The sequence below is a fragment of the Tachyglossus aculeatus genome, chromosome 11, assembly GCF_015852505.1.
Source record: "Tachyglossus aculeatus isolate mTacAcu1 chromosome 11, mTacAcu1.pri, whole genome shotgun sequence".
In the NCBI taxonomy this organism is placed as follows: Eukaryota; Metazoa; Chordata; class Mammalia; order Monotremata; family Tachyglossidae; genus Tachyglossus; species Tachyglossus aculeatus.
Window position 1 is genome coordinate 16442947 of NC_052076.1, and position 26463 is coordinate 16469409.

Below are 26463 nucleotides of genomic sequence, written 5' to 3' on the forward strand. Positions count from 1 at the left end.
CCCTGGGCAGGAAGGGAAGGAGATAGTTTGGGGCAGGGAATGTGTCTGCTGATCCTGTTGTGTTGTACTCTCTCAAGCGCTTAGTACAGTGCTTTCCACGTAGCAAGTGCTCAGTAAATACTAATTGCTTGGTGGATTGATTGACATTTCTTCATCAACTCTGATTGCACAAAACCTGAAGAGGACACAGCAGTAAGTGGATGTTTAGAAGCTGAAGTTATTCTGAGTCCAATCTGTGAGCCCATTGTTGGGTAGGGACCGTCTTTATATGTTGACGACTTGTGCTTCCCAAGCGCTTAGTACAGTGCTCTGCACACAGTAAGCACTCAATAAATACGATTGAATGAATGAATTTGCCAAAGTTTTGTGAACGTTTCATGACTCGGAACCTAGCTTACCTATAAGGAAAGGAAAAACAAGACTGATATCGATCAGGACTTATTAATTAGTCTATGATAAATGCTAACTTAAAAAGTCAGAACTGCTGACGTAATTGAATAAAAAGACCAGGACAGATTTGGGTAACTTGCAATAGCTCGAAGGTTTATTGAGTTACAGAAAGCAAAGACAGCAGAGCCGCTTCAGAACTACTCCTACAAGGCAGGAAGGGAAAGTGTTGCACATTTAGTGGAGTGTCTAGTTTGACTAAGAACTTCCCAAAAGGTAGGATGGCAGAGAAAGCGTGATCTCCGTTTCCTCTTTCTTGGAGTTTATTTCACACGCACTTCGGAGACGTTGCTGATTTGGGATGAGACGACTTTACCGTCCACAAGATCTTCCACTATGGTCGTGGTCACTCTGGTTTTGTTGGGATCTGTACAGCAAACAGGAACATTGGTAGTAAGGAGAATGAGGAGAATTTTTGGAGATTAGCAAATGCCTGTCAAAGAGAGTGGCTATAAATCAGATTGAAACAGTTACTATAGCGTTTGAAGATGCTCTAATTACCTCGGGGAGCGGTGGCGGCGCTTGCTCCGTCGAAAGATGCCGAAGCCCTGGATCCTGTGCTCCTAGAAGCTGTTCCTGCAGAGCTGGCACCCCTAAAAGAAAATTGTTGGATAAATGGGACCATTATAGCTAACCCTCCGAGTTCCAGGCCCGTTCAGAAATCGCAGGAGAGGAAAAATCCACATGATCATTCTCGGGACTCCCAGAAATTGTTCCTATTCCATACTGCGATGTGAAACTTCCAGTTCAAATTTTGGTAACAGAGGCAAGAAAGAGTATAATAATAATGGCATTTATTAAATGCTTACTATGTGCAAAGCACAGGGTGATCAGGTTATCCCACATGGGGCTCCCAGTCTTAATCTCCATTTTACAGGTGAGGTAACTGGGGCACAGAGAAGTTAAGTGACTTGCCCAAAGTCACACAGCTAATTGGCAGAGCTGGGGTTCGAACCCATGACCTCTGACTCCAAAGCCCGGGCTCTTTCCACTGAGCCACGCTGCTTACCCTGCCTCTCCGTCGAGAAGGCGGCGGTAGGTCTCGATCTCCTTCTCCAGGCGGGTCTTGATGTCCAGGAGCTGTTCGTACTCAGCGTTCTGGCATTCGGTCTCACCCCGGATCTGGCAGATCTGCTCCTCCAGACTGCTGATCTGCTGCTGAATCTGGGAGAGCTTCGTGACGTAGCCGGATTCTGTGGCTGCCAAGGTGCTCTCCAGGGAGCATTGCTACAAAAAGGTGAAGAAAGTAGTATTAGTTTCTTCTTAAATGCTTACGATGCGTCAAGCACTTGTGGTTAGCACAAGGAAAGGAGTCAGGGGCACGGATGGTGGGTTTTTGTAAAGTCTTCAAACCGCTACGATTCTCTCCCACCCCAGTGGGGTCACTTTCACCTTTTATCGACCCTGCCCCATATTTTAACGACAATTATTTAATCAACATTTAGGATTTCTATATGGTTACTTCCTTTAGTGCATCAATTTTGTTGTACGCATCCTTTCTCTCCCTGAATTCAAATTATATTCCTTGTAAAAAGAACATGCACGCAAGCGTTCTAGGAATTTTAGAGGTGCATATTGGGTTTAGGCATTGACCCACCATGGACATGAGGGACTGGAGCTCGAGCTGCAGGTCTTGGAGAGTGCGTTTCAGCTCCGTTATCTCGCTCTTGGCCGAGCTGGTCGCCCCGGCATCCGTGGAGATCTGGGCCTGCAGTGAAGTGCTCTACGACGAGATCAGAGAACCGTGAATAAAATGCCACGGGGCAGGAGAGGGGCAAGAGAGTGTTTCGCAACGTTTTGCAGTGACTCATCTTGGGGAAATTAACCTGCTTATTGAACTGGTCTTCGGCTTCTTTGCGATTCTGCTCAGCGAGAGCTTCGTACTGGGCACGCATGTCGTTGAGCAGCTTGGTCAGGTCGGTTCCCGGAGCGGCGTTCATCTCCACGGTCACGTCCCCAGCCGTGGTTCCCTGCATGCCCTTCATTTCCTGGGGGAAGAGAAAGCAACAGGAATGTTGGTAGCAGAATTTCTCAGCTGCGCCAGCTGGTAATTGAGGGGCAAGAGGATATAAGATGGGAAATCTCAGGGGAGGACTCGTTGGAAAGTCTAATTAAGCACCCCTACCTCTTCGTGGTTCTTCTTGAGGAAGTCCAGCTCTTCGGTCAGGCTTTCAAACTGCATCTTCAGGTCAGATGTGCTCATATTCATATCTTCAAGAACCTTATGCAGGCCATTGTTATCAGCCTCGACCGAGTGGCGAAGATACATCTCATTCTCATACCTGAAAGATTTATGCGTATGTGGCTTGAGAATCACCACTTGGGATTGCTCGAAAAAGTCCTGTGTACAATTCTCCGATATCCACCATGTGTGAAGGGGTTCAAATAGAATGGCATCCGTGTGGACATGCTAGACAGCAAAGATCACAAACCTTCCTTGACTCACGAACCCCAGTCATAAAAAGCCGGGGCTCTTTCCCTGTTTGTTTTCAGCTTTGGAAGCAGTTTTTGACACAAAAATAAAATGGCAGCAAGTAGCGTAAACCCTCTGCTTCTGGGATTTTCCACCTCCCGGTTTCAGGGCCCGACTCCAAAGCTCACCTCCTGCTGCCAATCCCTATAACTGAGCTTTTGAGTTTTGTCATGCTTTGTGTTCCATCCTATTCCCTGGGCTTTGTCTACTATGGATCTGAGACACTGCTCTCCCTTCTGCCCTCTGTAAGCAGTCCTAGGTCCCCATTCCTCCCTAAACCCTCCAGCAGTAGCTCAGGAACATGCTCAACACTGCAGATGCGTTGAGAAATCCCCCGTAACCCTGGGCTGAAAGACTGGACCTCAGTACTCCCTATTGCTGCTCCTCGGTGCTCCATGGGCACTGTGATGACCATAGTTATATGGCACATAATATGCATGTAATGCAACCCATTATTAAAGTATGTGTCTGAGGGTGAGGGGTTGGGGGATTGGATCTTCTAGACTGGGAGCCCGTTGTTGGGTAGGGACCATCGATTTGTACTTCCCAAGCACTTAGTACAGTGCTCTGCACCCAGTAAGCACTCAATAAATATGATTGAATGAATGAATCCACAAGCACCCTTGTCAATTCGAAGGTGAAGACAGGAACAGTATTCCTGCACTGATCACCTCACCATCATCATTTATTGAGAGCTTACTGTATGCAGAGCACTCTACTAAGCGGCTGGGAGAGTACGCTTTATACTTCCCTATAGGCCCCAATTCTATATTTATTAATCTACATAGAGCATTTTAACTCTCATTCCCAATTCAGACTTTACGAACCAGGTTTACGAACATCTGACTTATTCATTCAATTGCATTTATTGAACGCTTACTGTGTGCAAAGTGCCGTACTAAGCGCTATTGGAATATTGAGATTGTATTTGAGGTCCGGCTCCAGGTTGACTCCCCGCATACTTTTTGAGGCTAAATAAATGAGTGAATAAAGGGTTAGGTAACTTTTTACTAAGACGTTCTTAGAAATAATGGATCCTGGAGAACTTACTTCAACTTGAAGTCCTCAGCAGCCAGCCTGGCGTTGTCAATCGGGGAGATGATGCTGGCATTGTCAGTAGTGGCGGCGATGATCTAGGAAATGCAGAGGTTCAGAAAGAATGGATCAGTGCATCTATAGACCCTGTCATTGGTCAGTTCCAGTTGAACAATATTATTTTCAGAGAGGAAGAACTATTTGAAGACCACTGTTTCGTTTGTGATCATTTCCAAGTAGATTTAACAACAGAGTTCAGATATATCATCAGGGTTTCTTTCAATTAAAACGCATTTACGGTTTTGAGCATTTGAAACAACAGTTTACTGACATGAGCTTTTTATGGGGAAGCAGATTTTTCCATACTTTGAGTTAGCCATTAGAAAAACTCAAAAGACGGAAGCGGAGCACGTGACTTCTTACCTTGGTCCGCAGATCGTCGATGATGGGGTAATACTTGCTGTAGTCCCGGCCAGATCCAGGATCCTTGGATCCAGGGCCGAATTTCTCGTACCACTGCTTGATTTTGGCCTCCAGATCGGTATTGGCCTCCTCCAGAGCTCGCACCTTGTCCAGGTAGCTCGCCAGGCGGTCGTTGAGGTTCTGCATGGTTTGCTTTTCGCCTCCAGAGAAGAGGCCGCCATCCCCAGGACTGTCACCAAAGCCGCCACCGACCCCACCGCCGTACGTATAAAATCCTCCACTAGCCCCAGCGCCGTGTCCTCCGCCGGCACCTCCACCAAAGCCGGACCCAAAGCCACCTCCGTAACCTCCTACTACCGAGCTCCCGCATCCACCTCCGAAGCCTCCTCCGAATCCGCCCCCTGCTCCCCCACCCATCCTGCAGCTGCCGGCTCCTCCGGCCCCGTAGGCCGAGCCTCCCCCGATGCCGCAACGGCTTCCGCTGCTGAAACTGCTTCCTCCGGCGGACACTCGGACGGATCCGCTCCCTCCGGACCGGCCGGCAGCTCTAGCGAGGCAAGACATGATGCTTCAGCCGCGGTTGGATTTGTCCCAGAGGAAAAGGGTGAAAATGAAGAGTAGTTTGATCTGGTGGCTCTTGGGCCTTTTATCCCCAGTTTTAGGGTGTTTCTTTTCTTGACTTCATCGTGACGGTTTCTCCTCCCTAATCCATAATGGGATAATGCCTCAATTAACTCCTCCCTATCGGGCCAATTTCTATTAGAAGAGATTGGACGAGGGTGGAGAAGAAGGAATGCAAATTGTTATTAAGATATGCCAATCCTTCTGCAGGTAATGCAGCGTGGCTCGGTGGAAAAGAGCACGGGCTCTGGAGTCAGAGGTCAAGGGTTCTAATCCCGGCTCCACCACTAATCGGCTGTGTGACTTTGGGCAAGTCACTTCACTTCTCTCAGTTCCCTCATCTGTAAAATGGGGATTAAGACTGTGAGCCCCCCGTGGGACAACCTGATCACCTTGTATCCTCCCCAGCGCTTAGAACAGTGCTTTGCACATAGGAAGTGCTTAATAAATGCCATTATTATTATTATTACGATAATGCACCGTTATTTCTAAATTTCCTAATTGACAAAGCTCTCTTGGTTGCAGTCTGACTGCAGGTATCCTGAGGTCGCTGAAGTGGGATTAAATTTCCCGTGTCCTAAGCTCATTTCTGAAGGCGCTATTAGCCCCTGGGTCAGAGTTAGTCACAATCCAATTTATTTCCCTGGCTTTCTTGTGAGTTAACTTAATGAGTTATTGGGCGGGTTCATCTTTCCCTTTTTTTTTTTTCACCTAGAGATAATTATGAGCAGCACCCCATCCCTTCCTTAAATTTCTGGCCCCAAAATTAAGCACCACAGTTTATCTGGCAAAGACGACACCTGACGTAGAGTATTTGAGGATCAGCAAGCTTCAGCAGACCAGTTGAGACCAGCTACGGAGATGCTGACTAAGTTGGCCTCTAGTTGTTCTGAATGAGATCTTACAAGGACCAGGAGTAAATTCAGGTCAGTGAGGTCACTGCATTGGACCTCTGAATGAGCCAGTTGATTCAATATCATGGGCGGGAATAAAGTCAATATCTCCGGCAATCCTAGGGGGTGGTGGGAATTTCATCTTCCTCTACATTCTCATACAGTCCCAGGGCAAGTCATCATCAATCGTATTTATTGAGCGCTTACTATGTGCAGAGCACTGTACTAAGCGCTTGGGAAGTACAAATTGGCAACATATAGAGACAGTCCCTACCCAACAGTGGGCTCACAGTCTAAAAGACAGTGGGCTAGCAGTCTCGCCGACAAGCCTGGCCCAGCCTCGTGTTTCCAGAGAAGCTGGGATCCCCAGACAGACATTGCTGTTTGAGGAGCAGTGGGGCCTAATGGAAAGAACTCAGGTCTGGGAATCGGAGGACCTGTGTTCTAATCCTGACCTTGCCACTTACCTCCTGTATGACCCCGGGCAAGTCACTTAACTTCTCTGTTCCGGTTTCCTCATCTGTTAAATCGGGATTCCATACCTGTTCTCCCTCATACTTAGAATGTGAACCCTGGTTGAGGCACGGACTGGGTCTGACCTGAATAGCTGGACTCCTCCCTTGACCCCATGGCTCTCTCAAGTTATGGCCTCACCTCTCTCCTACCATTCCTCTCCAGATTCCTTGAATGAGTTGTCTACCTTCTCTTCCTCTCCTCCAATTCTCTCCCTGAACCCCTCCAATTGTTCACCCCTTCAGTCCACAGAAACCGCCTTCTCAAAGGTCACCAGTGACCGCCTTCTTGACAAAGCCAATGGCCTTTACTCCATCCTGTTCCTCCTCGACCTCTCAGCTTCCTTCAACACGGTTGATCACCTCCTTCTCCTGAAAATATTATCTAACCTTGGCTTCACTGACGCTGTCCTCTCTGGGTTCTCCTCATCTCCCTGGCTGCTCATTCTCAGTCTCTTTTACTTGTACATATCTATTCTATTTATTTTATTTTGTTAGTATGTTTGGTTTTGTTCTCTGTCTCCTCCTTTTAGACTGTGAGCCCACTGTTGGGTAGGGACTGTCTCTATATGTTGCCAACTTGTACTTCCCAAGCGCTTAGTACAGTGCTCTGCACACAATAAGCGCTCAATAAATATGATTGATTGATTGATTGATTGGCTCCTGTTCTGCCTCCCACCCTCTAACTGTGGCCGTCCCTCAGGGCTCAGTTCTGGGTCCACTTGTATTCTCCATCTACACTCATTGCCCAAGAGAACTCATTCGTGGCTCAGTGGAAAGATCCCGGGCTCTGGAGTCAGAGGTCATGGGTTCCAATCCCGGCTCTGCCACTTGTCAGCTGGGTGACTTTGGGCAAGTCACTTCACTTCTCTGGGCCTCAGTTACCTCATCTGGAAAATGGGGATGAAGACTGGGAGCCCCCCCCGTGGGACAACCTGATCACCTTGTAACCTACCCAGCACTTAGAACAGTGCTTTGCTTTGTGCTTAATAAATGCCATCATTATTATTATTATTCACTCCCATGGCTTCAACTACCATCTCTATGTGACTGATTCCCAACTCTACATCCACAGCCCTGATCTTTCTCCTTCTCTGGAGTCTCATATTTCCTCCTTCCTTCAGAACATCTCTACTTGGATGTCCTACCAACACCTCAAACTTAACATGTACCGAACAGAACTTCTTATCTTCCCACCCAAACCCTATTCTCCCCTTGACTCACCCATCACTGTAGACCACACGACCATCCTCCCTGCCTCACAAGCCTGTAACCGTGGCTTTATCCTTGAGTCATCTCTCTCATTCAATCCACATACTCAACCTGTCACAACATCATTAAAATCCGCTCTTTCCATCTAAATTGCTAACCTGTTGACCCAAGCACTCTCTTGCCTTCAGTGCCTTGCTGACTTCCCTGCTTCCCATTTCTACCCACTCCCGTCCATTCTTCACTCTGCTGCCTGCATCATTTTTCTACAAAACCATTCAGTCCATGTCTCCTCTCTCCTCAAAAACCTCCAGTGGTTGCCCATTCACCTCCGCATCAAACAGAAACTCCTTAGCATAGGCTTTAAAGGACTCAATCACCTTGCCCCCTACTTACCTTGCTGCTGTCTTACTATAACCCAGCCCACACACTTCATTCCACTAACACCAACCTCCTCATAGTATCTTGATCTCATCTATCTTGCCAATGACCCCTTACCCCCATCCCGTCTCTGACTTGGAACTCCGTACCCCTTCATATCAGACAAATCATCCCTCTCCCCACCTTCAAAGCCTCATTAAAAGCACGTCTCCTCTGCAAGGTCTTCCCCTGGCTAAACCTTCATTTCCGCTTCTCTCCCTCCCTCTGCATCACCCTGGTACTTAGATTTTGCACCCTTTACTCACCCCTCCCTCCGTCCCACTACACTTATGTACGTATCTGTAATTTATTTATTACTCTATTTATTTATTTATTTTACTTGTACATATCTATTCTATTTATTTTATTTTGTTAGTATGTTTGGTTTTGTTCTCTGTCTCCCCCTTTTAGACTGTGAGCCCACTGTTGGGTAGGGACTGTCTCTATATGTTGCCAATTTGTACTTCCCAAGCGCTTAGTACAGTGCTCTGCACACAGTAAGCGCTCAATAAATACGATTGATGATTGATGATGATGATGATTATTTATTTATATCAAAGGATGTCTCCTCCTCTAGGCTGTAACCTCATTGTGGACAGGAAACATGTCTACCAAATCTGTTATACTGTACTCTTCCAAGCACGTAGTACGCTGCTCTGCACACAGTAAGTGCTCAATATATACAATTGTTTGATTATCTACCCCAGTGCTTGACATATAGTAGGTACTTAACAGATACCGTAATAATAATAATGGCTGGAGAGGTTTCTGGAAGTCAATCTTTGTAATCTGGCCTGGTTTTGGAGGTATCCTTACCCCGACTATTTCCTGAAGCTGTTTGGAGTGGGGATCATGTACTCTCCCAAGCACTTAGTACGGTGCTCTCCACACAGCAAACGCTCAATAAATATGATTGATTAACTGATGGTAATAATAGTAGTAGTAATCACCGAGCTGCAAAATGCAGTCTGGATTTTTTTGGGTGCTGGGGGGAGGCGTTGGTAGCCAACTCCTTCCTGCTAGGGAGAGGAAAGAGGATCGGATGAGATGTTGATGACTGCTTTGTCCTAATTTCTTTCACCACCTCTGGCAGTCCTTCTTCTCATATCTCCACCTCAGTCAATCCATCAATCAGTTGCATTTACTGTGCGTAGAACATTATATTAAATGCTTGAGAGAGCAAAAGAGGTAAAACCAAGGCCTAGTGGAAAGAACATAGGCCTGGGAATCAGAGGAACTGGTTTCTAAGCCTGCTTTGCCAAATGCCTATCGTGTGACCTTGGGCAAGTAACTTAACTTTTCTATGCTTCAGTTTCTTTGTCTGTAGAGTGGGGATTCAATACCTGTTCTCCCGCCTACTTAGATTGTGAGCCCCATGTGGGACAGGGAGTTTGCCCAACCTGATTAATCTGCATTTACAGCAGTATTTAGAACAGTGCCTGACATTTAGTAAGCACTTAACTAATGCCATAATTGTTAAAAGACTCAGCCCCCCCTTTTCCTCTCCACCTCCTCCCCTCCCCATTGCCCTCTACTCCCTCCTTCTGCCCTACCCTCCTTCCCTCCCCACAGCACTTATGTATATATGTACATATTTATTATTTTATTTATTTTATTAATGATGCATATATGTCTATAATTCTATTTATTTATTTTCATGCTATTGATGCCTGTCTACTTTGTTTTGTTGTTTGACTTCCCCCTTCTAGACTGTGAACTAGTATGTTTGGTTTTGTTCTCTGTCTCCCCCTTTTAGACTGTGAGCCCACTGTTGGGTAGGGACTGTCTCTATATGTTGCCAACTTGTACTTCCCAAGCGCTTAGTACAGTTCTCTGCACACAGTAAGTGCTCAATAAATACGATTGATTGATTGATTGTGAACCCGTTGTCGGGTAGGGCTTGTCTCTATCTGTTGCCGAATTGTACTTTCGTGCTTAGTACAGAACTCTGCACACAGTAAGTGCTCAATAAACACGACTGAATGAATGAATGAATGAATGAATAAAAGACACACTCTTTGGCGCCATTAGATTGGGGGATTATTTACCATAAGAGGAAAAAAGATGCAACTCGTTATAACAAGAGCATTGGAGATATGGATAAATGAATAAATCCGTAAAGGGAAGAACACATACATTAATAAAAGCATAAGTGCTATAGCTAGCTGTGGGTGCGAAATTGTGAAGTGTTTTTAGAAAGAAGATAATTAATTGGGGATTGGCTCCTGGAGGAGGTAGGCTTCTAGGAAGGTTCATTCATTCATTCATTTATTCAATCGTATTTATTGAGCGCTTACTGTGTGCAGAGCACTGTACTAAGCGCTTGGGAAGTACAATACAGCAACAGATAGAGACAGTCCCTACCCAACTACAGGCTCGATGATGATATTGGTATTTGTTAAATGCAAACTATGTGCCAAGCGCTGTACTTGGCACTAGGGTAAGCATGAAACGTTTAGGTCAGACATAGCCTCTGTCCCAAATGGGGCTCCCAGTTTAGAGACGAGGAAGATGAGGAGAGATGGGGCTTGGTGACTTTGAAAGGAAGGGGGAATTCCTGGCAAAAGGAAATGCATGAACAGATGTAAGATGTAAGAGCGATGAAAATAAGTTGCAGTGAAAAAATTTTGTTGGAAGGAGCAAAAAGCATGGGCTAGGGAATAGCCGATGAAGTGGGAAGAGTGAAAAACGCTGCTGCGGAGATTTGAGGCCAGTGGTAAGAAGGTTTTGTTTGATGCGAAAGGAAACGGGAATGTGTTTGGAGTTTTCTGAAGGGAGGGGTGCGAGCAGAGTGACTTGTTCGGAAAACGATCCTATTTTCAGAGTGTAACATAGATCAAAAAAGTGTGGAGATAGGAGGCAAGGAGACCAGTGAGTCAACTGTCTAATCAGGAGACGGATAAGGGTTTGCAGCAGAGTGGTGGTTGTTTGGAGGGAAAGGAAGGGAGAGATCCGAGATAGGAGATCAAGGATCGGCAAAATTAGCACCAGAGTGAATGTGAGAGTTGAAAGGCAGCTAGGAAGCCATGTTGTGGACTCTGGGGACAGGGAGCTAGATGATGTGAATAGAGATGGGGAAGTTAGGAAGGGGGAGTGGGTTTAGGAGAAAAGATGAGTTGATCAATTTTAGACAAGTTAAGTCAAAGGAGGTTGCAGGACATGCTTAGAACAGTGCCCAGCGCTCAGAACAGTGCTTTGCACATAGTAAACGCTTAATAAATGCCATTATTGTTATTATTATTATTACCCTTGTGCAGATGTCCCATGTGTAAGTGGAAATGCCCTGCTAATTCCTTAATTTTTTGTTTTAAATGGTATTTGTTAAGTGCTTACTAGAGCAAATTAAACCAAAGTGGTCTTCGGAAGGCCAAACGACTCAGCTTAGTTAAGCATATTTTGGACACATAATCAGGAAGACGAATTCTCGGGAGAAGACACTAATGCTAGAAAAAGTCCAGGGAAAATGTGGAAGAGGCATTCATTCATTCATTCATTCAGTCATATTTATTGAGCGCTTACTGTGTGCAGAACACTGTACTAAGCGCTTGGGAAGTACAAGTTGGCAACATATCTGTCGTGTTGTAATACTAATAATAATGATGGTATTTGTTAAGCGCTTACTATGTGCAAAGCACTGTTCTAAGCGCTGGGGCAGTTACAAGGGGATCAGGTTGTCCCACGGGGGGCTCACAGTTTTAATCCCCATTTTACAGATGAGGTAACCGAGGCCCAGAGAAGTGAAGTGACTTGCCCGAAGTCAAACAGCTGACAATTGGCGGAGCCGGGATTTGAACCCCTGACCTCTGACTCCAAAGCCTGTGCTCTTTCCACTGAGCCACGCTGCTTCCCCACTGTTCCCCACGCAGTTGTACTCTCCCAAGCAATTAGTACAGTGCTCTGCTCACCGTAAACTCTTCGAGCCCGTTGTTGGGTAGGAACCGTCTCTTATGTTGCCGAATGAATGAATGAATGACAGACCTGGTAGAAGCGTTCCCTGCCCACAACGGCCTTAGTCAGTCACTCGGTCAGTTGTATTTATTGAGCTCTTACTGTGTGCAGAGCACTGTACTAAGCGCTTGGGAAAGTACAATAGAACAGACACATTCCCTGCCCACAGTGAGTTTACAGTCTAGAATGGCCTTGATGGGGAAGGGCTGCCCCAGGCCCGGGGAGGCATTCCAGTGGGTGGTGGATTCCGTTTCAGCCACTTTCCTTCTACCGTGTTTTCTTGTACCTACCGGCCAGGAAATCATGGCTAAATTCACGGTACAGAAAGACTTTTCCCCCATCCCGTGCTAGGTTAGAAGGCTTCGCCAATCCGGGAACCCGTTCTCAGGATTAGATGGGAAAGATGGGAAGCGATGTGGCCTAGTGGTTAGAGCACGGCCTAGGAGTCAGAAGGCCTTGGGTTCTAATCCCAGCTCCGCCGCTTGTCAGCTCTGTGACTTTGGGCAAGTCACTTCACTTCTCTGTGCCTCAGTTCCCTCCTCTGTCAAATGGGGATTAAGACTGTGAGCCCCACATGGGACAACCCGATCACTTTGTATCCTCCCCAGCACTTAGAACAGTGCTTTGTCTACAAAGTCCCTCCCTCCTTGTCTACAGTGAGCCCAGCCCGCACCCTCCGCTCCTCCGCCGCTAATCTCCTCACCATACCTCGTTCTCGCCTGTCCCGCCATCGACCTCCGGCCCACGTCATCCCCCGGGTGTGGAATGCCCTCCCTCTGCCCATCCGCCAAGCTAGCTCTCTTCCTCCCTTCAAGGCCCTGCTGAGAGCTCACCTCCTCCAGGAGGCCTTCCCAGCCTGAGCCCCTTCCTTCCTCTCCCCCTCGTCCCCCTCTCCATCCCCCCATCTTACCTCCTTCCCTTCCCCACAGCACCTGTATATATGTATATATGTTTGTACATATTTATTACTCTATTTATTTATTTATTTATTCTACTTGTACATATCTATTCTATTTATTTTATTTTGTTAGTATGTTTGGTTTTGGTCTCTGTCTCCCCATTTTAGACTGTGAGCCCACTGTTGGGTAGGGACTGTCTCTATATGTTGCCAATTTGTACTTCCCAAGCGCTTAGTACAGTGCTCTGCACATAGTAAGCGCTCAATAAATACGATTGATGATGATGATGATGATGCTTTGCACATAGTAAGCGCTTAGCAAATGCCAAAATCATTGTTATTATTGGGCGAGGTACTTCATTTCTCTGAGCCTCACGTTCCTCATTTGTAAAATGGGGATTAAGACTATGAGCCCTTTGTGGGATAGGGACTGTGTCCAACTGATTTGCTTGTATTCACTCCAGTGCTTAGTACAGTGCACACAATAAGCGCTTAACAAATTCCGTAATTATTATTGTTATTATGATTCTACTTGCCAATGCTACCATCTCATCATCCTGCAGGCCTGGGCGGATTGCCCGACCTGCTTCAGCCGGGTGTTGGGTGGATTCCCGGGATCAGTACCTGGCTCCCAGCATGTGCTAACCCCTCCTCAGTCATCTCAGGGATTTAGGGACTTGTTTCCCACTATTCCTTGTGGAAACCTAGGATTTAAGTCCTCAAGCGCTACTCAGAAGGGATGTGGCTCACCTGAAACACACCTAAGCTGCCAACCCACTATTTAAGGGATTTTTTAAAAGATAGTATTTGTATTTGAGAAGCAGCGGGCTTGGGAGTCAGAGGTCATGGGTTCTAATCCCAGCTCTGCCACTTGTCAGCTGTGTGGCTTTGGGAAAATCACTTTGCTTCTCTGTGCCTCAGTTACCTCATCTGTAAAATGGGGATTAAGACTGTGAGCCCCACATGGGACAACCTGATCACCTTGTATTCCCCCAGTGCTTAGAACAGTGCTTTGCACATAGTGAGCGCTTAACAAATACCACCATCATTATTATTATTATTGTTAAGTGCTTTCTATGTGTCAGACACCGCACTAAGTGCTGGGGAAGATTCAAGTTGTACATATTTGTACATATTTATTATTCTATTTATTTTATTTTGTTAATATGTTTTGTTTTGTTGTCTGTCTCCCCCTTCTAGACTGTGAGCCCGTTGTTGGGTAGGAACCGTCTCTATATGTTGCCAACTTGGACTTCTCAAGCGCTTAGTACAGTGCTCTGCACACAGTAAGCGCTCAATAAATTCGATTGAATGAATGAATGAAAGTTAATCAGGTCGGACACAGTCCCTGTCCCCCCAAAGGCTCTCAGTCTTAGCCCCCTTTTGAAAGATGGGGTAACCAAGGCACAGAGAAGTTAAGTGACTTGCCCAAGGTCACACAGTAGACAAGAGGAAGAGCTGGAATTAGAAGTTAGGTCCCCCAACTCCCAGGCCCTTGCTCTTTCCACGAGGTTGTTTCTCATTTTCAGTTAGCTGACTTGCTTCCAAATATTTGTCCAGGGAAAAAAAAATCCCCAATTTGACATCTCTGGAGAGCCCTTCTGTCTTCTACCCTCCCTCTGGGTCACCCCTCGGTCCCTGATGTTACAAAAATAATAATAATAATTTTGACATTTGTTAAGCACTTACTATGTGCCAGACACTGTACTAAATGCGGGGCGGATACAAGCAAATCAGGTTGGAGACAATCCCTGTCCCATGTGGGACTCACAATCTCAATTCCCATTTTACAGGTGAGGTAACTGAGGCACAGAGAAGTGAAGGGACTTGCCCAAGATCACATGGTAGACAAGTGGCAGAGCTGGAATTAGAAGTTAGGTCCTCCAACTCCCAGGCCCTTTAACTTTCCACTAGGTTGTTTCTCACTTTCAGTTAGCTGACTTGCTTCCAAATATTTGTCCAGGGAAAAAAATTCCCCAATTTTACATCTCTGGAGAGCCCCTCTGTCTTCTACCCTCCCTCTGGGTCACCCCTCGGTCCCTGATGTTACAAAAATAATAATAATTATTTTGACATTTGTTAAGCACTTACTATGTGCCAGACACTGTACTAAATGCGGGGCGGATACAGGCAAATCAGGTTGGACACAACCCCTGTCCCATGTGGGACTCTGTTGGGTAGGGACCGTCTCTAGATGTTGCCAACTTGGACTTCCCAAGTGCTTAGTACAGTGCTCCGCACACAGGAAGCGCTCAATAAATACGATTGATTGATTGATTGATTGATTGTTGGGTAGGGACCGTCTCTAGATGTTGCCAACTTGGACTTCCCAAGCGCTTAGTACAGTGCTCCGCCCACAGTAAGCGCTCAATAAATACGATTGAATGAATGAATGAATGCTTAAGGAACCAACCGTTTTCTAACACCCTCTTCAGAGATTTTCCTTTGGTGCCCAGGGTGATGCATGTTGCAATTAATCAAACGTATTTCAACTAAGAGCTAAGAGGTCGGGAGAGTGCAATATTATAGAGTTGGTAGACACGTTCTCTGCCCACAACAAGCTTACAATCTAGAGTTTAGTTACCTTAGTCTTTCCACTTTCTGAAGCATTTGCCTTGGATGCTGTGAGATGATGTTTCATTTTAGTCTGTATATGATTTTAACAAATGATCTAATAAAAGAAAATTCCCAGTATCATCATTGCCAATCTAATCACATTTATTCTCATTTCAGTGTTTGCATCAGAGCCAAGAGGAAATTTTTCTGAGGACAAATGCACCCGCTCACCCTCCCTCTCCATCGAGAAGGCGACGGTAGGTCTCAATCTCCACCTCCATTGATGTTCAGGAGCTGTTCGTACTTAGCGTTTTGGCATTTGGTCTTGCCCCAAATCTGGCAGAGTTGGTCCTCCAGACTGCTGATCTGGTGTTGAATCTGGGAGAGTTGCAGGACGTAGCCTGATTCTGTGTCCACCAAAGTACCTTCCAGGGAGCTTTGGTACCAGTTTTCAGGAAGAACAAATTCATGAAGAAGTAACTTGTCAAAAAAACTGATTCTTCGGGGCAGTTGCCCACTCATTCCCTCCCTGGATAATTTTCCCTTTGTGATATTCTTTGGCTCCATTTCTTTAGAAAAGCAAGTTCTCTGAGGGGATTTGGAATTTCATGATGCAGAAGGGAGGAGAAAAGCAACATTTTTTTTTCATTAACTTTTTAATCCTTCAGATTCTGATGAGCAGGCATTTTTCTTTCCTTTTCCTTTCATTCTATTTATTCCATTCGCGGCAGAGAAACCCAACAGTAGCCATAGCCGTGATGGGTTTGGCAGAGAGCAGGATTTAACCAGAAGGGAGAAGAGAACCAAATTTCCCATAAAGACCCGTCAGTGTGGGCTCTGTACCTTTCTGGAAGGGTGTGAGTCTCATTATTCTAACCCTATTAATACCTTTTTTGTTTTGGGAAGCTTTCTTCTCGAGCCCAGGAATGGAATTGTTTACATTACTCTTTGCCATTTCTTAGTGGCACAAAATGGGGCATTATTTACCCAATTTGGACTTTTCCTTGGAGGGAAATCTTTAGCTCCCATAGGTTTGCGCACCATTCAAGAAGATAGATCAGCATCAAAAATATTTGTCATTGGGAATAACTAGGCTCTGTTCAAATGTGTAAGACACAGTCTTCCTCTTAAGGACCTTGATGGTTCTCATCAAGAACAAGAACAAGCATACTTGAAAATTAATAAGAGATATAAATATGGAGACACATAGTTGCTGTGATGTAGGCTGATGTAGATGTCTCCCCCTTTTAGACTGTGAGCCCACTGTTGGGTAGGGACTGTCTCTATATTTTGCCAACTTGTACTTCCCAAGTGCTTAGTACAGTGCTCTGCACACAGTAAGCACTCAATAAATATGATTGATTGATTGATTGATAGAGTGGCATGACGGAGAATGAGGAGGAAGCAATCAGAGGCATCTTCTTGGAGGGGGTAATTTTTAGTGCAATTTTGAAGAAGGGAAGAAGCACAGTTTGTCAAAGTTAAAGGGCAAGGGGAATCCATTTTAGGGGAAGGAAGGAGGAGGGAAATGTCATGAATAATGGGTCAGAGGAAGGAGATTTGGGATTAGGTGATGATTAGGAGACTGACTTGATAGTTAAAGAGTAGTTACAACTGGGGTGTAACAGAAAAATAAATCAGATAAATAGGTGGGAGCCAGTTCTGGGAGAGCTGTGAACCCATAACCAGGAGTTCAGGATTTATAACATGAATAACATGAGAGCCCATAGGGAGTTAGCTATTGTACAAAAGGACTGTCGTGTTCTGATGGTTGTTTGGAAAGATGATTCACTTTGCTGCATGTAGAATAGACAAGGAGGAGTTTGGAGGCAGGAGCCTTGGAAGGAGGCTGAGATGTGAGTTGGGCTTCTCCCAAGAAAGAGGTGTACACATTTAGTATTATTGAGCAAGAATTGGCAGGATTTTGAGGCAAATTGAATGCCTCTTCTCCACTCTCTAACCTCTGAATCACCTGGAGAGAAATTCTTTAATCCTTAATTTCCTGGATATCCTTTTAGTGCAACAAACTTTATTTCTTGAAGTTTATAGGTCTCATGTTTTGTTTTGTTGTCTGTCTCCCCCTCCAAGACTGTGAGCCAGTTGTTGGGTAGGGACCATCTCTAGATGTTGCCAACTTGTACTTCCAAAGCGCTTAGTACAGTGCTCTGCACACAGTAAGTGCTCAATAAATACGATTGATTGATTGATCGATTGACTTAACAAATACCATAATAAAGCTTCACTAGTAATAGGTTATTGCTTAGTATTCATTTTGCCTTCATCTGATGGGCCTGAAATGGAAAATTTTCTTCAGAAACTTCTCCTGGCCTGGGCAGACCTACACCCTTTGAGGGGCCTCTGCTATATTTTATGCCTTCACCTTCTTTTCACCCAAATGGTCACCATCTTCAATCAAGCTCTCATCAAACATGACTTCATCAGCATCCTCATCGTTTCCAACCTCTGCCCCGTTCAATCTACACTATACCCAGCTTCCTGGACTGTCTTTCTAAATCATCATTTGACAGATGACTCTCCACTCCTCAAGTACCTCCAATGCTACCAATTTCCCTGTTCATCAGGAGGACAAGACTTAGAAGGCTTTCAAGGCTTTCTCTCAACTCTCTCTTCCACTCACCTGCTCTTGTTATGCCTGACTCCCAGCCCGCATTCTTTGCTCCTCCCAAGATTATCTTAATATTATAGCTTCCAACCTCTTGTTCATGACCCACGAAATTCCCTTTCCTTTCAGATCGGTTGACCAAAGTTCTTCTCATCTTCAAAGTCCTTTTGAAATCCCACCTCCTCCAGGAAGTTTTCATTGATTAAATTCTGACATCTTTAGCCCTCATGTATTGTATGAATTTATTTATTATATATTCAGTCACTCTTCTTTCCAGACTTTCTTTCTTTTCTCTGCTTCCACTGTTTATAAATAATATTGGGTCTGCCTCTTTCTCCCCACTGGACTGTAAGCTTTTTGAGAGTGGGATCCAGGCCTTTTCCTTCTATTTTCCCCTTCCAAGAGCTTATAAAATGCTCCACACACAATAGAAGTTAAAGAAATACTATCGACGATGATGATGATGACTTTCCAGTTTACAAGCAAACCCTCAGTTTTCATAAATTAGTTGTGTGTGTGGTGCCCATTGAAAGCATGGCTTCAGAGTAAAGGACAGTCATGGTCTAAAATTAATTTGCAAATGTTAGGTTTATTAAAAGCATTAAGAAATTGAAACAGAATACAATTTTCAGGATCCTAAACAGTCTAATAGTGGGAGTGAGGATTGTCTTTTGTGCACAATGATGATGCTTCCAAATGTGTCACTACCCAAGGGTATGCCCGAGAGTAGTCAGACAATCTCTCCCTTTTGATTGAAAGAGAAGAAGGCAAGATCTCAGTAAATGAGAAGGAAATGGCAGAAGTTTTCTTTAGAGTGGTGAATTATCCAGGTGCGTGCTGAATTCTTTCCCTTGTATGAGGATGTCTGAGATAACAGCCCTGGTTTTCAACTCATCATCATTTACTTTAGGACTTCTCTTCCAGTGAGTGGAGCCGGGTTGTAAGAACTTTACTGCGCTGGTCCACCTCCTCAAGAACCCTTTTAACCATGAGAGTTTTGGAAGGCTCTGAAAGTGAAATATCAAAAAAGTGATCAGCCCACAGAAGTAGTTACATCATATACTTTCTAACAAAGCTTCAAGGAGCCTTGGTTTTTCACAAGCCAAATATACAGAGATGGTTTCTATTTAGTTTAAAAACTAGTTTGTTTGAAAGCATTTCTAAAAATGGGCTCGTAAAAGGAATTTGTTATGTTGGTGTTTTGTTAAAATGGGAGATGACTGTAGCAAAGTCTCTCAGGAATAATTATGTTCTAGTTAAATGGAGGGGGATGTTTAGTTACTGTATTTAACCAAGTCAAAGGGTGGAACATCTAGCATGGGTAAATGTCAATTATCTGATCATCTTCCTTAGGCCATTGAAGATATGACCACTTGTTACTTTCATTTAAATTAATCAGGCTCCACAGTTATGTGAAGTGTTGCACCCAAATTCTTATTTTTTGTTTAGGGATGAACTATTTAACATACTTAGCTTACCCTTTTATACCTCTAAGTTTCCCTTTAGTAAATCAATCAAACAATCAATGTACTTATGGAGCACTTACTGTGTGCAAGAGCACTGTACCAAGCACTTGGAAAGGTACAATACAACAGAGTTGGTAGATGCGATCCCTGCCTAAATAAATAATAATAGTGATGGCGTTTGTTAAGCACTCACTATGTGCCAAGCACTGTTCTAAGCGCTGAAAGAGCTTATTCAACCAAACCACTCCCTACACGTTTCTATGTACAAATTAATGGACAAGTGGTTCACAATATCTTTATATACACACATAAATATGCATATAGTGATATATATATGTATGGATAGAGAGACAGGATTGGAATCTCCCCTCAGGAGTGATGAATGAACTTAAGTCCTGAGACTTCAGGGTTGAGAATCTGAATTGATTAGAGTGCTAGGAACTTGTCAATCATGTTCTCATGGGACATGAAATGCAATGAGAAGCAGCATGGCTCAATGGAAAGAGTATAGACTTTGGAGTCAGTGGTCATGGGTTCAAATCCTGGCTCTGCCAATTGTCAGCTGTGTGACTTTGGGCAAGTCACTTAACTTCTCTATGCCTCAGTTGCCTCATCTGTAAAGTGGGGATTGACTGCGAGCCCCCCCGTGGGACAAGCTGATCACCTTGTAGCCTCCCCAGCACTTAGAAGAGTGCTCTGCACATAGTAAGCGCTTAACAAATGCCATCATTATTATTATTATTATTATTAATGAACAAGTTGACAGGCAAGTTCAAAGGGCAAAGTTTCCTTTATGTGCAAGACCTATTTATTGCCAAGACGACCTCAGCAGAGAGCTGATTCTGTGATGTAGTGCTCTAGCCTGGCATGTGGTTGGTGGCCTTGGTAGTTGCTCAGATCTTTGTGCCCACATATTTTACGGGGTCCTGGTTGAGTCTGTCCACTTTGTACCCTAAGTGGTCTTTCGGTCATCAATGTTACTAACTAATGGCACAGCCTCAGCAAACAGAACTGGGCCTAGGATCCAGGTGTCCTGATTTTTAAAGCTGTGTTTCTTCCACTGCATCAACCGCAGGGCAATATGTGTGCGCGTGTGTGTGAGTGTGTGCACATAAATACTTATATATGGAGAGAGAGAGAGAGAGGCTACCAGAATAAAATGTCATTCTAATTACCTTTGATTTGACTTGCCAGAACACCAGATGCATAACCTGTAGACTTGAAACTTCCAGACTTACAGGCACTGTGAAAGGATCAAACAATTAATCATATTTATTGAGCACTTCCGGAGTACTGAGCACTTGGGAGAGTACAATATAAGAGAGTTGGTAGACGTATTTCCTGATACAGGCTTGAACACGTTGTACTGGATGACGTTTGAGGGAGAGGCTATTCTAGACCTTAAATTCACTACTCTAAAGCTCCTCTCCAATTAATAGAATTTATTGACTGTATATAGTGTATAGAGTCCTGTATGAGGCATCTGGGACAATACAATACAGTTAGAAGACATATACCCTGCCTGCAAGAAGCATACAGGTTACTAGTGAAGACAGACAGAAAATAGTTTATGATTAGAATAAGGGAAAGGAAGAATGGATATATAAATAAGTGCTGAAGCAGTAGTGTAAGTAGCTACCCAGAAGTGCTATGGGTGGATGTGAGTGCGTGGGTGTGTAACTGGCTGAGTGCTGAGTTGGAGTGGTTGGAGGATATGACCTGGGTTGGGAGGCAAAAATGAATTACCAGAAAGTATCCATTTGTCCTGTGGAAAGTTGGCAACATTCTTTGGCAGATTCAGAAGGTAAAATTTGTAATGCTTTCTTTCAGATCCCCTTAAATAGTGGCATGATGGTTACATACCATAATGATTCATCAAGAATATCAATTGATTATCCAAACTCTCTGCACAACTCTCGGGAGTAATTTGACCAATTGACATTCATTCTTTCACTCCCTGACAAGGAGTAATTTGACCCATTGACATTCATTCTTTCACTCCCTGACAAGGAATGGCAGAGAGATGATGTGGGATGCAGAGGAATATCTCAGCTCCTCTTTGCCCAAATTCCCTTGGGCCACCTCTGTCGGGCAACCTCACCCACCTCCCCTCCATGCCAGTTGTCCTATTTGCCTGACCTGAGATTGATTACGGGAAATCTGATAACCTATTTTTAGAATCATTTTCTTCTCCAGGCAGAAAGTGAGCCATTTGGACTCCCTTCCCACTTTCCAGCGCCCTACCATTCACATCAATTTTACTTCAACAGGCAATGCTGTGTTATTCCGGAGGTTTGGATAGTTCCACCTACCCATCCTCTCCATCAATCAGGCGACAGTAGGTCTCGATCTCTTTCTCGAGGTAGACCTTGATGTCCAGCAGCTGCTCGTACTCCAGTTTCTGGCCCTCGGTTTCCATTCTGACCTGTTGCAGCTGTTCCTCCAGGGCCCCGATCTGAGCCTGGATTTGGGAGAGCTGGACGCAGTAATTGCCCTCCGTTTCTGTCAAGGAGCATTCCAGTGAATGTTTCTGGGGGAAGAACAGGGATGCATATTATGGATATCTTGAAGGGGAAGATCGGAAAGCCACCTGGCCTAGTGGAAAGGGCACGGGTTTAGGAGCCAGAGGACCTTGGTTTCAAATCCGGCTCTGCCACTTGTCTGCCGTGTGACCTCGGGCAAGTCGCTTAACTTCTTTCTGCCTCAGTTTCCTTATCTGTAAAATGGGGATTCAATGCCTAGTCTTTTCCCTATTTAGACTGTGAGCATGTAGAACAAGGACTGTCCAACCTGATTATTTTGTATGCACCCAAGCCTTAGTACAATGCTTGGCCTCATAGTAAGTGGATAGAGAAGCAGCGTGGCTTAGTGAATAGAGCATGGCCATGGGAGTCCGAGGGACCTGGGTTCTAATCCTGTCTCTGCCACATGTCTGCCAGATCACCTTGGGCAAGTCATTTCACTTCTTTTTGCCTCAGTTACCTCATCTAGAAAATAGGGATGAAGACTGTGAACCCTGTGTGGGACAGGGACTGTGTCCAATCCAATTACTTTGTATCTACCCCAGCACTTAGTACAGTGCATGGCACATAGTAAGTGCTTAACAAATAATATTATTAACAGATGTCATTATTATTATTATTATTATTATTATTCTATTGTTGGCTGGACATGGACTTGAAGGCACAGTATTTTTACTTCTTCCAACCTCAGACCTCAATGAATCAAGGCATTTGAGAAGCAGTGTGGCTTAGTGGAATGGGCCTGAGCTTGGGAGCCAGAGGTCGTGGGTTCTAGTCCTGACTCTGTCATTTGACAGCTGTTTGACTTTGGGCAAGTCACTTCACTTCTCTGTGCCACAGTTACCTCATCTGTAAAAAGGAGATGAAGACTGTGAGCCCCACGTGGGACAACCTGATTACCTTGTATCTTCCCCAGCGCTTAGGACAGTGCTTGGCACATAGTAAGCGCTTAACAAATACTAAAAAAAGGCATTTACCCATTCAAAGGGAGCACATCTTCCCATTCCCATCTCTAGTGCCCGAAAACCCTCCATTTTTCTGTGTTAATGAGTAAATTCGGTAAAAACAACCAATGAAGAGCTAAAGGGAAGTGGTCCCTTGCCTACCGTGGCCAGAAGGGACTGGAGCTCGATCTCCAGGGTCTGGAGGGTGCGTTTCATCTCCGTGAGCTCGTTCCTGGCCGAAGTGGTGGCCCCAACGTCTTCCGAGATCTGCTGCTGCAGCGATGCACTCTGAAACATCAGAAACAAGCCAGTCCAGCTGCCGTTATGAGCATACTTTTGAGACACCCGATGGGCCTGTTACCCATGACTGAATCACCTTCTCGTTGAACCAGGCTTCAGCATCCCTGCGGTTCTGCTCAGCTAAATCTTCATACTCGGCCCTCATGTTGTTGAGGAGGACGGTCAGGTCGACCCCCGGGGCTGCGTTCATTTCCACATTCACATTCCCACCGGCGGCACACTGGAGAGCTTTCATTTCCTGGAAGGGAAAAAAACATGAGTTACCCCAGAAATGCAGAACCCCTGTTCAATCAATCAATCGTATCTATTGAGCACTTATTACGTGCAGAGCACTGTACTAAGTGCTTGGCAGAGGACAACAGAATTAGCAGACCTGCTTTCTGCCCGTAATGAGCTTACAGTCTAGAGGGGGAGACAGACATTAGTATGAATAATTCAGAGACCACCTCTGAGTTTTTTCATCTAAAAGTCTTGCAAGTGCAGGAAAAAAAATAATAGAAGATTAGGATACAAGAAATCTCTGTCCGTTGATTTATCTAGCCCAGTATTTTGTCTCTGACAGTAACATTAGGATATTTAGAGGAAGCACACGATTGCTGTCCTCATTCACATCCATCCTCAATTTTTGGATTTACAGTGAATATACTTTTCCTTCTAAAAATCTTTGATGGGTCTATCAGCCAATGATCTATTTATTCCCTTTGTGAGCCTTCTCCACATCTCAAGCTTTTCCCTCTACAATCTTAAATTTCTACCTAGGGACTTGCTGCGGACCTCTCACCCATTCATTTTGCCCAACCCCTCGTGAACCTGCCGATATTTTCACCTTGAACAACTTCTGTGGAAAATATCAGCCACTTAATAATAACTGTGGTATTCGTTAAGCACTTACTATGTACCAGGCATTGTACTAAGCCCTGGGGTGAATACAAGCAAGTTGGGTTGGACACCTACACATGCAGATGAAACCTCAATGCAATGAGAATTAATAAAATTCCATAAGCTACTTTCAATAACAAGGGCACCTCTCTTTAAAGTGTAACCTCACAGCTCTACTTTGCAATGTCATCACTATTTCCACTACACTATAATTAGGTTTTCCTGACAGACTGCACTTGCCTGGCAAATTTTCACCTCTGTTCCAGCTTATTCTTTCTAATACATACTATTATTATTCCTCCTCTAGATGCTAAGCTCCCTGTGGGGAAGGATTGTGGCTATTATACCGTATGCACTTAATACGGTTCCTTGCCTGCAGAAAGCACTCAATAAATAGCACTGATTGATTATTAATACTATATTAGAATGGGATGAGAGGACAATACTGCATTCTTGCCAGGTTTTTAATCCGTCTTTAGTGATGAATAATTTCCCGAAAGAGACATTTGCCCTTCAGAAATCTTCCTACCTCCTCATGATTCTTCTTGAGGTAGGTCAGCTCCTCGCTCAGGGTCTCATATTGGATCTCCAGGTCTGTCCTGCCCAGGGTCAGCTCATCCAGGACTCGCCGCAGACCATTGACATCAGCCTCCACGGTCTGGTGAAGAGCCAGCTCATTTTCAAACCTTAGAAGAGTTTTCAGAGGCAGTTCAGTGACAGCCGGATCAGTTTGGGAAGCATCGACAACAAAACCCAATCCGGCGCTATCTGAACTTTTCAACAGAGAAAGCTCAAAGTCAGTGAAATGTGTTGTCCTAAGGACAGCAGATGGGCTTTCAGGTGGTAGTTTATTCTTAGCACGGATTATTTGGGGAAACCATATCATAACTTTATGTAAAGACTGAACTTCGATTTAATAAGACCATCAGAACGATCACTAAAACATTTCACGCAAGGAACGGATAATAAATGAACCATTTCAATATGCATTAGTAGCAAGGACGATTTTCCCCTCTATTTACTTCATTCTGAAGTCATCAGCCGTGAGTCTAGCATTGTCGATCTGCAGCACGGCACTGGCATTGAAAGTGGTGGAAGAGATAATCTGGAAACAAGAAGATTGTGAAAACAAACATTAAAGGACATCACATACGCATTTCAAGAGGTATAGTTGAAGAGAAGGTGGAAAAACAGAAGAAAAATGTAATGTAAAGACCCTTCAATGCTTGGTATCACTTTTGTAATGGACTTAAACCTTTTCTATCCAATGAGAACAGATATGGGTAAGGCTATTAGCAGAAATACTGCAGTTTATGGTGGATAGTTGAAGGGAATTGTACATTTACTTGAGTGAAGGGAATCTACATTTTTGAAAGTTTTACTAATGTTATTTCTGCACTGGAAACCTGCCAAATTTCCAGCCAATTGCACTTTGAGATACGGAAGCAGCTTGGCCTCATGGAAAGAGGACCTGGGCTCTTATGCCGACTCTGCCACTTGTCTGCTACGTGACCTTGGACAAGTCACTTCACTTCTCTGGACCTCAGTTACCTCATATGTAAAATGGGGATTAAGACTGTGAGCCCCATGTGGAACAGTCTTAATAATAATAATAACCGAATTATTTTGTAATTATTATGTAATTATTTTGTAATCCACCCGAACACTTTGCGAAGTGCCTCTCACACACATACTTAACAAATGTCACCTAAAAAAAATAGCAGAAAATCCTAGTCTTATTTATTTTTTTTTAAAGTGTTGGTGGACAGTGAGTTAAAGTCGTCTACTTTTGGGGGATGTTAAGATTTGTAGGTAAGTAAACTTCAAATGTCAGGTCAGGATAAAAAGCCAAATCTAAGGTTTCTTACCTGATTCCTCAGGTCCTCGATGATAGGGAAATACCTACTGTAGTCATGGTCGAGTCCCCGGCAAGAGCCGGGACCAAATTTCTCGTACCAACCCTTGATCTTCTGCTCCAGATCGGCGTTGGCCTCCTCCAGGGCCCGCACGTTGTCCAGGTAGGAGGCCAGGCGGTCGTTCAGGTTCTGCATGGTCACCTTCTCGTTGCCGGACAGGAGCCCGCCCTCGCTCCCGATGAAGGCCGAGCAAGAAGCGCTTCCCAGGTTCCCTCCGGACGAGCCGCCCCCGAAAGCGCAAGAAAAGCCGCTCCCGATGCCCGGGACCCCACAGCCATTCCCGGCCCCGAAACCCGCACCGCTGGCGGACAGCCTGACGGAACTCGCCGGGGGACGGGAGCAAATCCTCCTGGATCCACTGGAAAGTCGGAGAGACAT

General features: G+C 44.8%; 2 protein-coding genes across 2 annotated transcripts; both read right to left on the reverse strand.

Annotated features, from left to right (window-relative positions):
- Window positions 1–710: 710 nt before the first annotated feature.
- Window positions 711–4942, reverse strand: LOC119934672 (keratin, type I cytoskeletal 24-like). Its single transcript, XM_038754237.1, has 8 exons — window positions 4379–4942; window positions 3971–4053; window positions 2573–2729; window positions 2274–2435; window positions 2045–2170; window positions 1457–1674; window positions 949–1040; window positions 711–814 (listed from the first exon to the last, which is right to left on the reverse strand). Exons 1-8 carry the CDS (start codon window positions 4940–4942, stop codon window positions 711–713), a joined length of 1506 nt encoding a protein of 501 aa, XP_038610165.1.
- A 14022-nt stretch (window positions 4943–18964) lies between these two features.
- Window positions 18965–26463, reverse strand: LOC119935114 (keratin, type I cytoskeletal 25). Its single transcript, XM_038754754.1, has 8 exons — window positions 26038–26463; window positions 25192–25274; window positions 24699–24855; window positions 23367–23528; window positions 23153–23278; window positions 21837–22054; window positions 20700–20767; window positions 18965–19065 (listed from the first exon to the last, which is right to left on the reverse strand). Exons 1-8 carry the CDS (start codon window positions 26461–26463, stop codon window positions 18965–18967), a joined length of 1341 nt encoding a protein of 446 aa, XP_038610682.1.

Excerpts from the sequence above, each read along its gene's own strand:
- LOC119935114 (XM_038754754.1), bottom strand. The coding sequence starts at position 26,463 with ATGTCTCTCCGACTTTCCAGTGGATCCAGGAGGATTTGCTCCCGTCCC. Across the intron at positions 25,275-26,037 it reads TCGAGGACCTGAGGAATCAG|ATTATCTCTTCCACCACTTT; the intron begins GTAAGAAACCTT and ends TCTTGTTTCCAG. Across the intron at positions 23,279-23,366 it reads AAGCCTGGTTCAACGAGAAG|AGTGCATCGCTGCAGCAGCA; the intron begins GTGATTCAGTCA and ends CTGATGTTTCAG.
- LOC119934672 (XM_038754237.1), bottom strand. The coding sequence starts at position 4,942 with ATGTCTTGCCTCGCTAGAGCTGCCGGCCGGTCCGGAGGGAGCGGATCC. Across the intron at positions 4,054-4,378 it reads TCGACGATCTGCGGACCAAG|ATCATCGCCGCCACTACTGA; the intron begins GTAAGAAGTCAC and ends TGCATTTCCTAG. Across the intron at positions 1,675-2,044 it reads TCCAGTCCCTCATGTCCATG|CAATGCTCCCTGGAGAGCAC; the intron begins GTGGGTCAATGC and ends ACCTTTTTGTAG.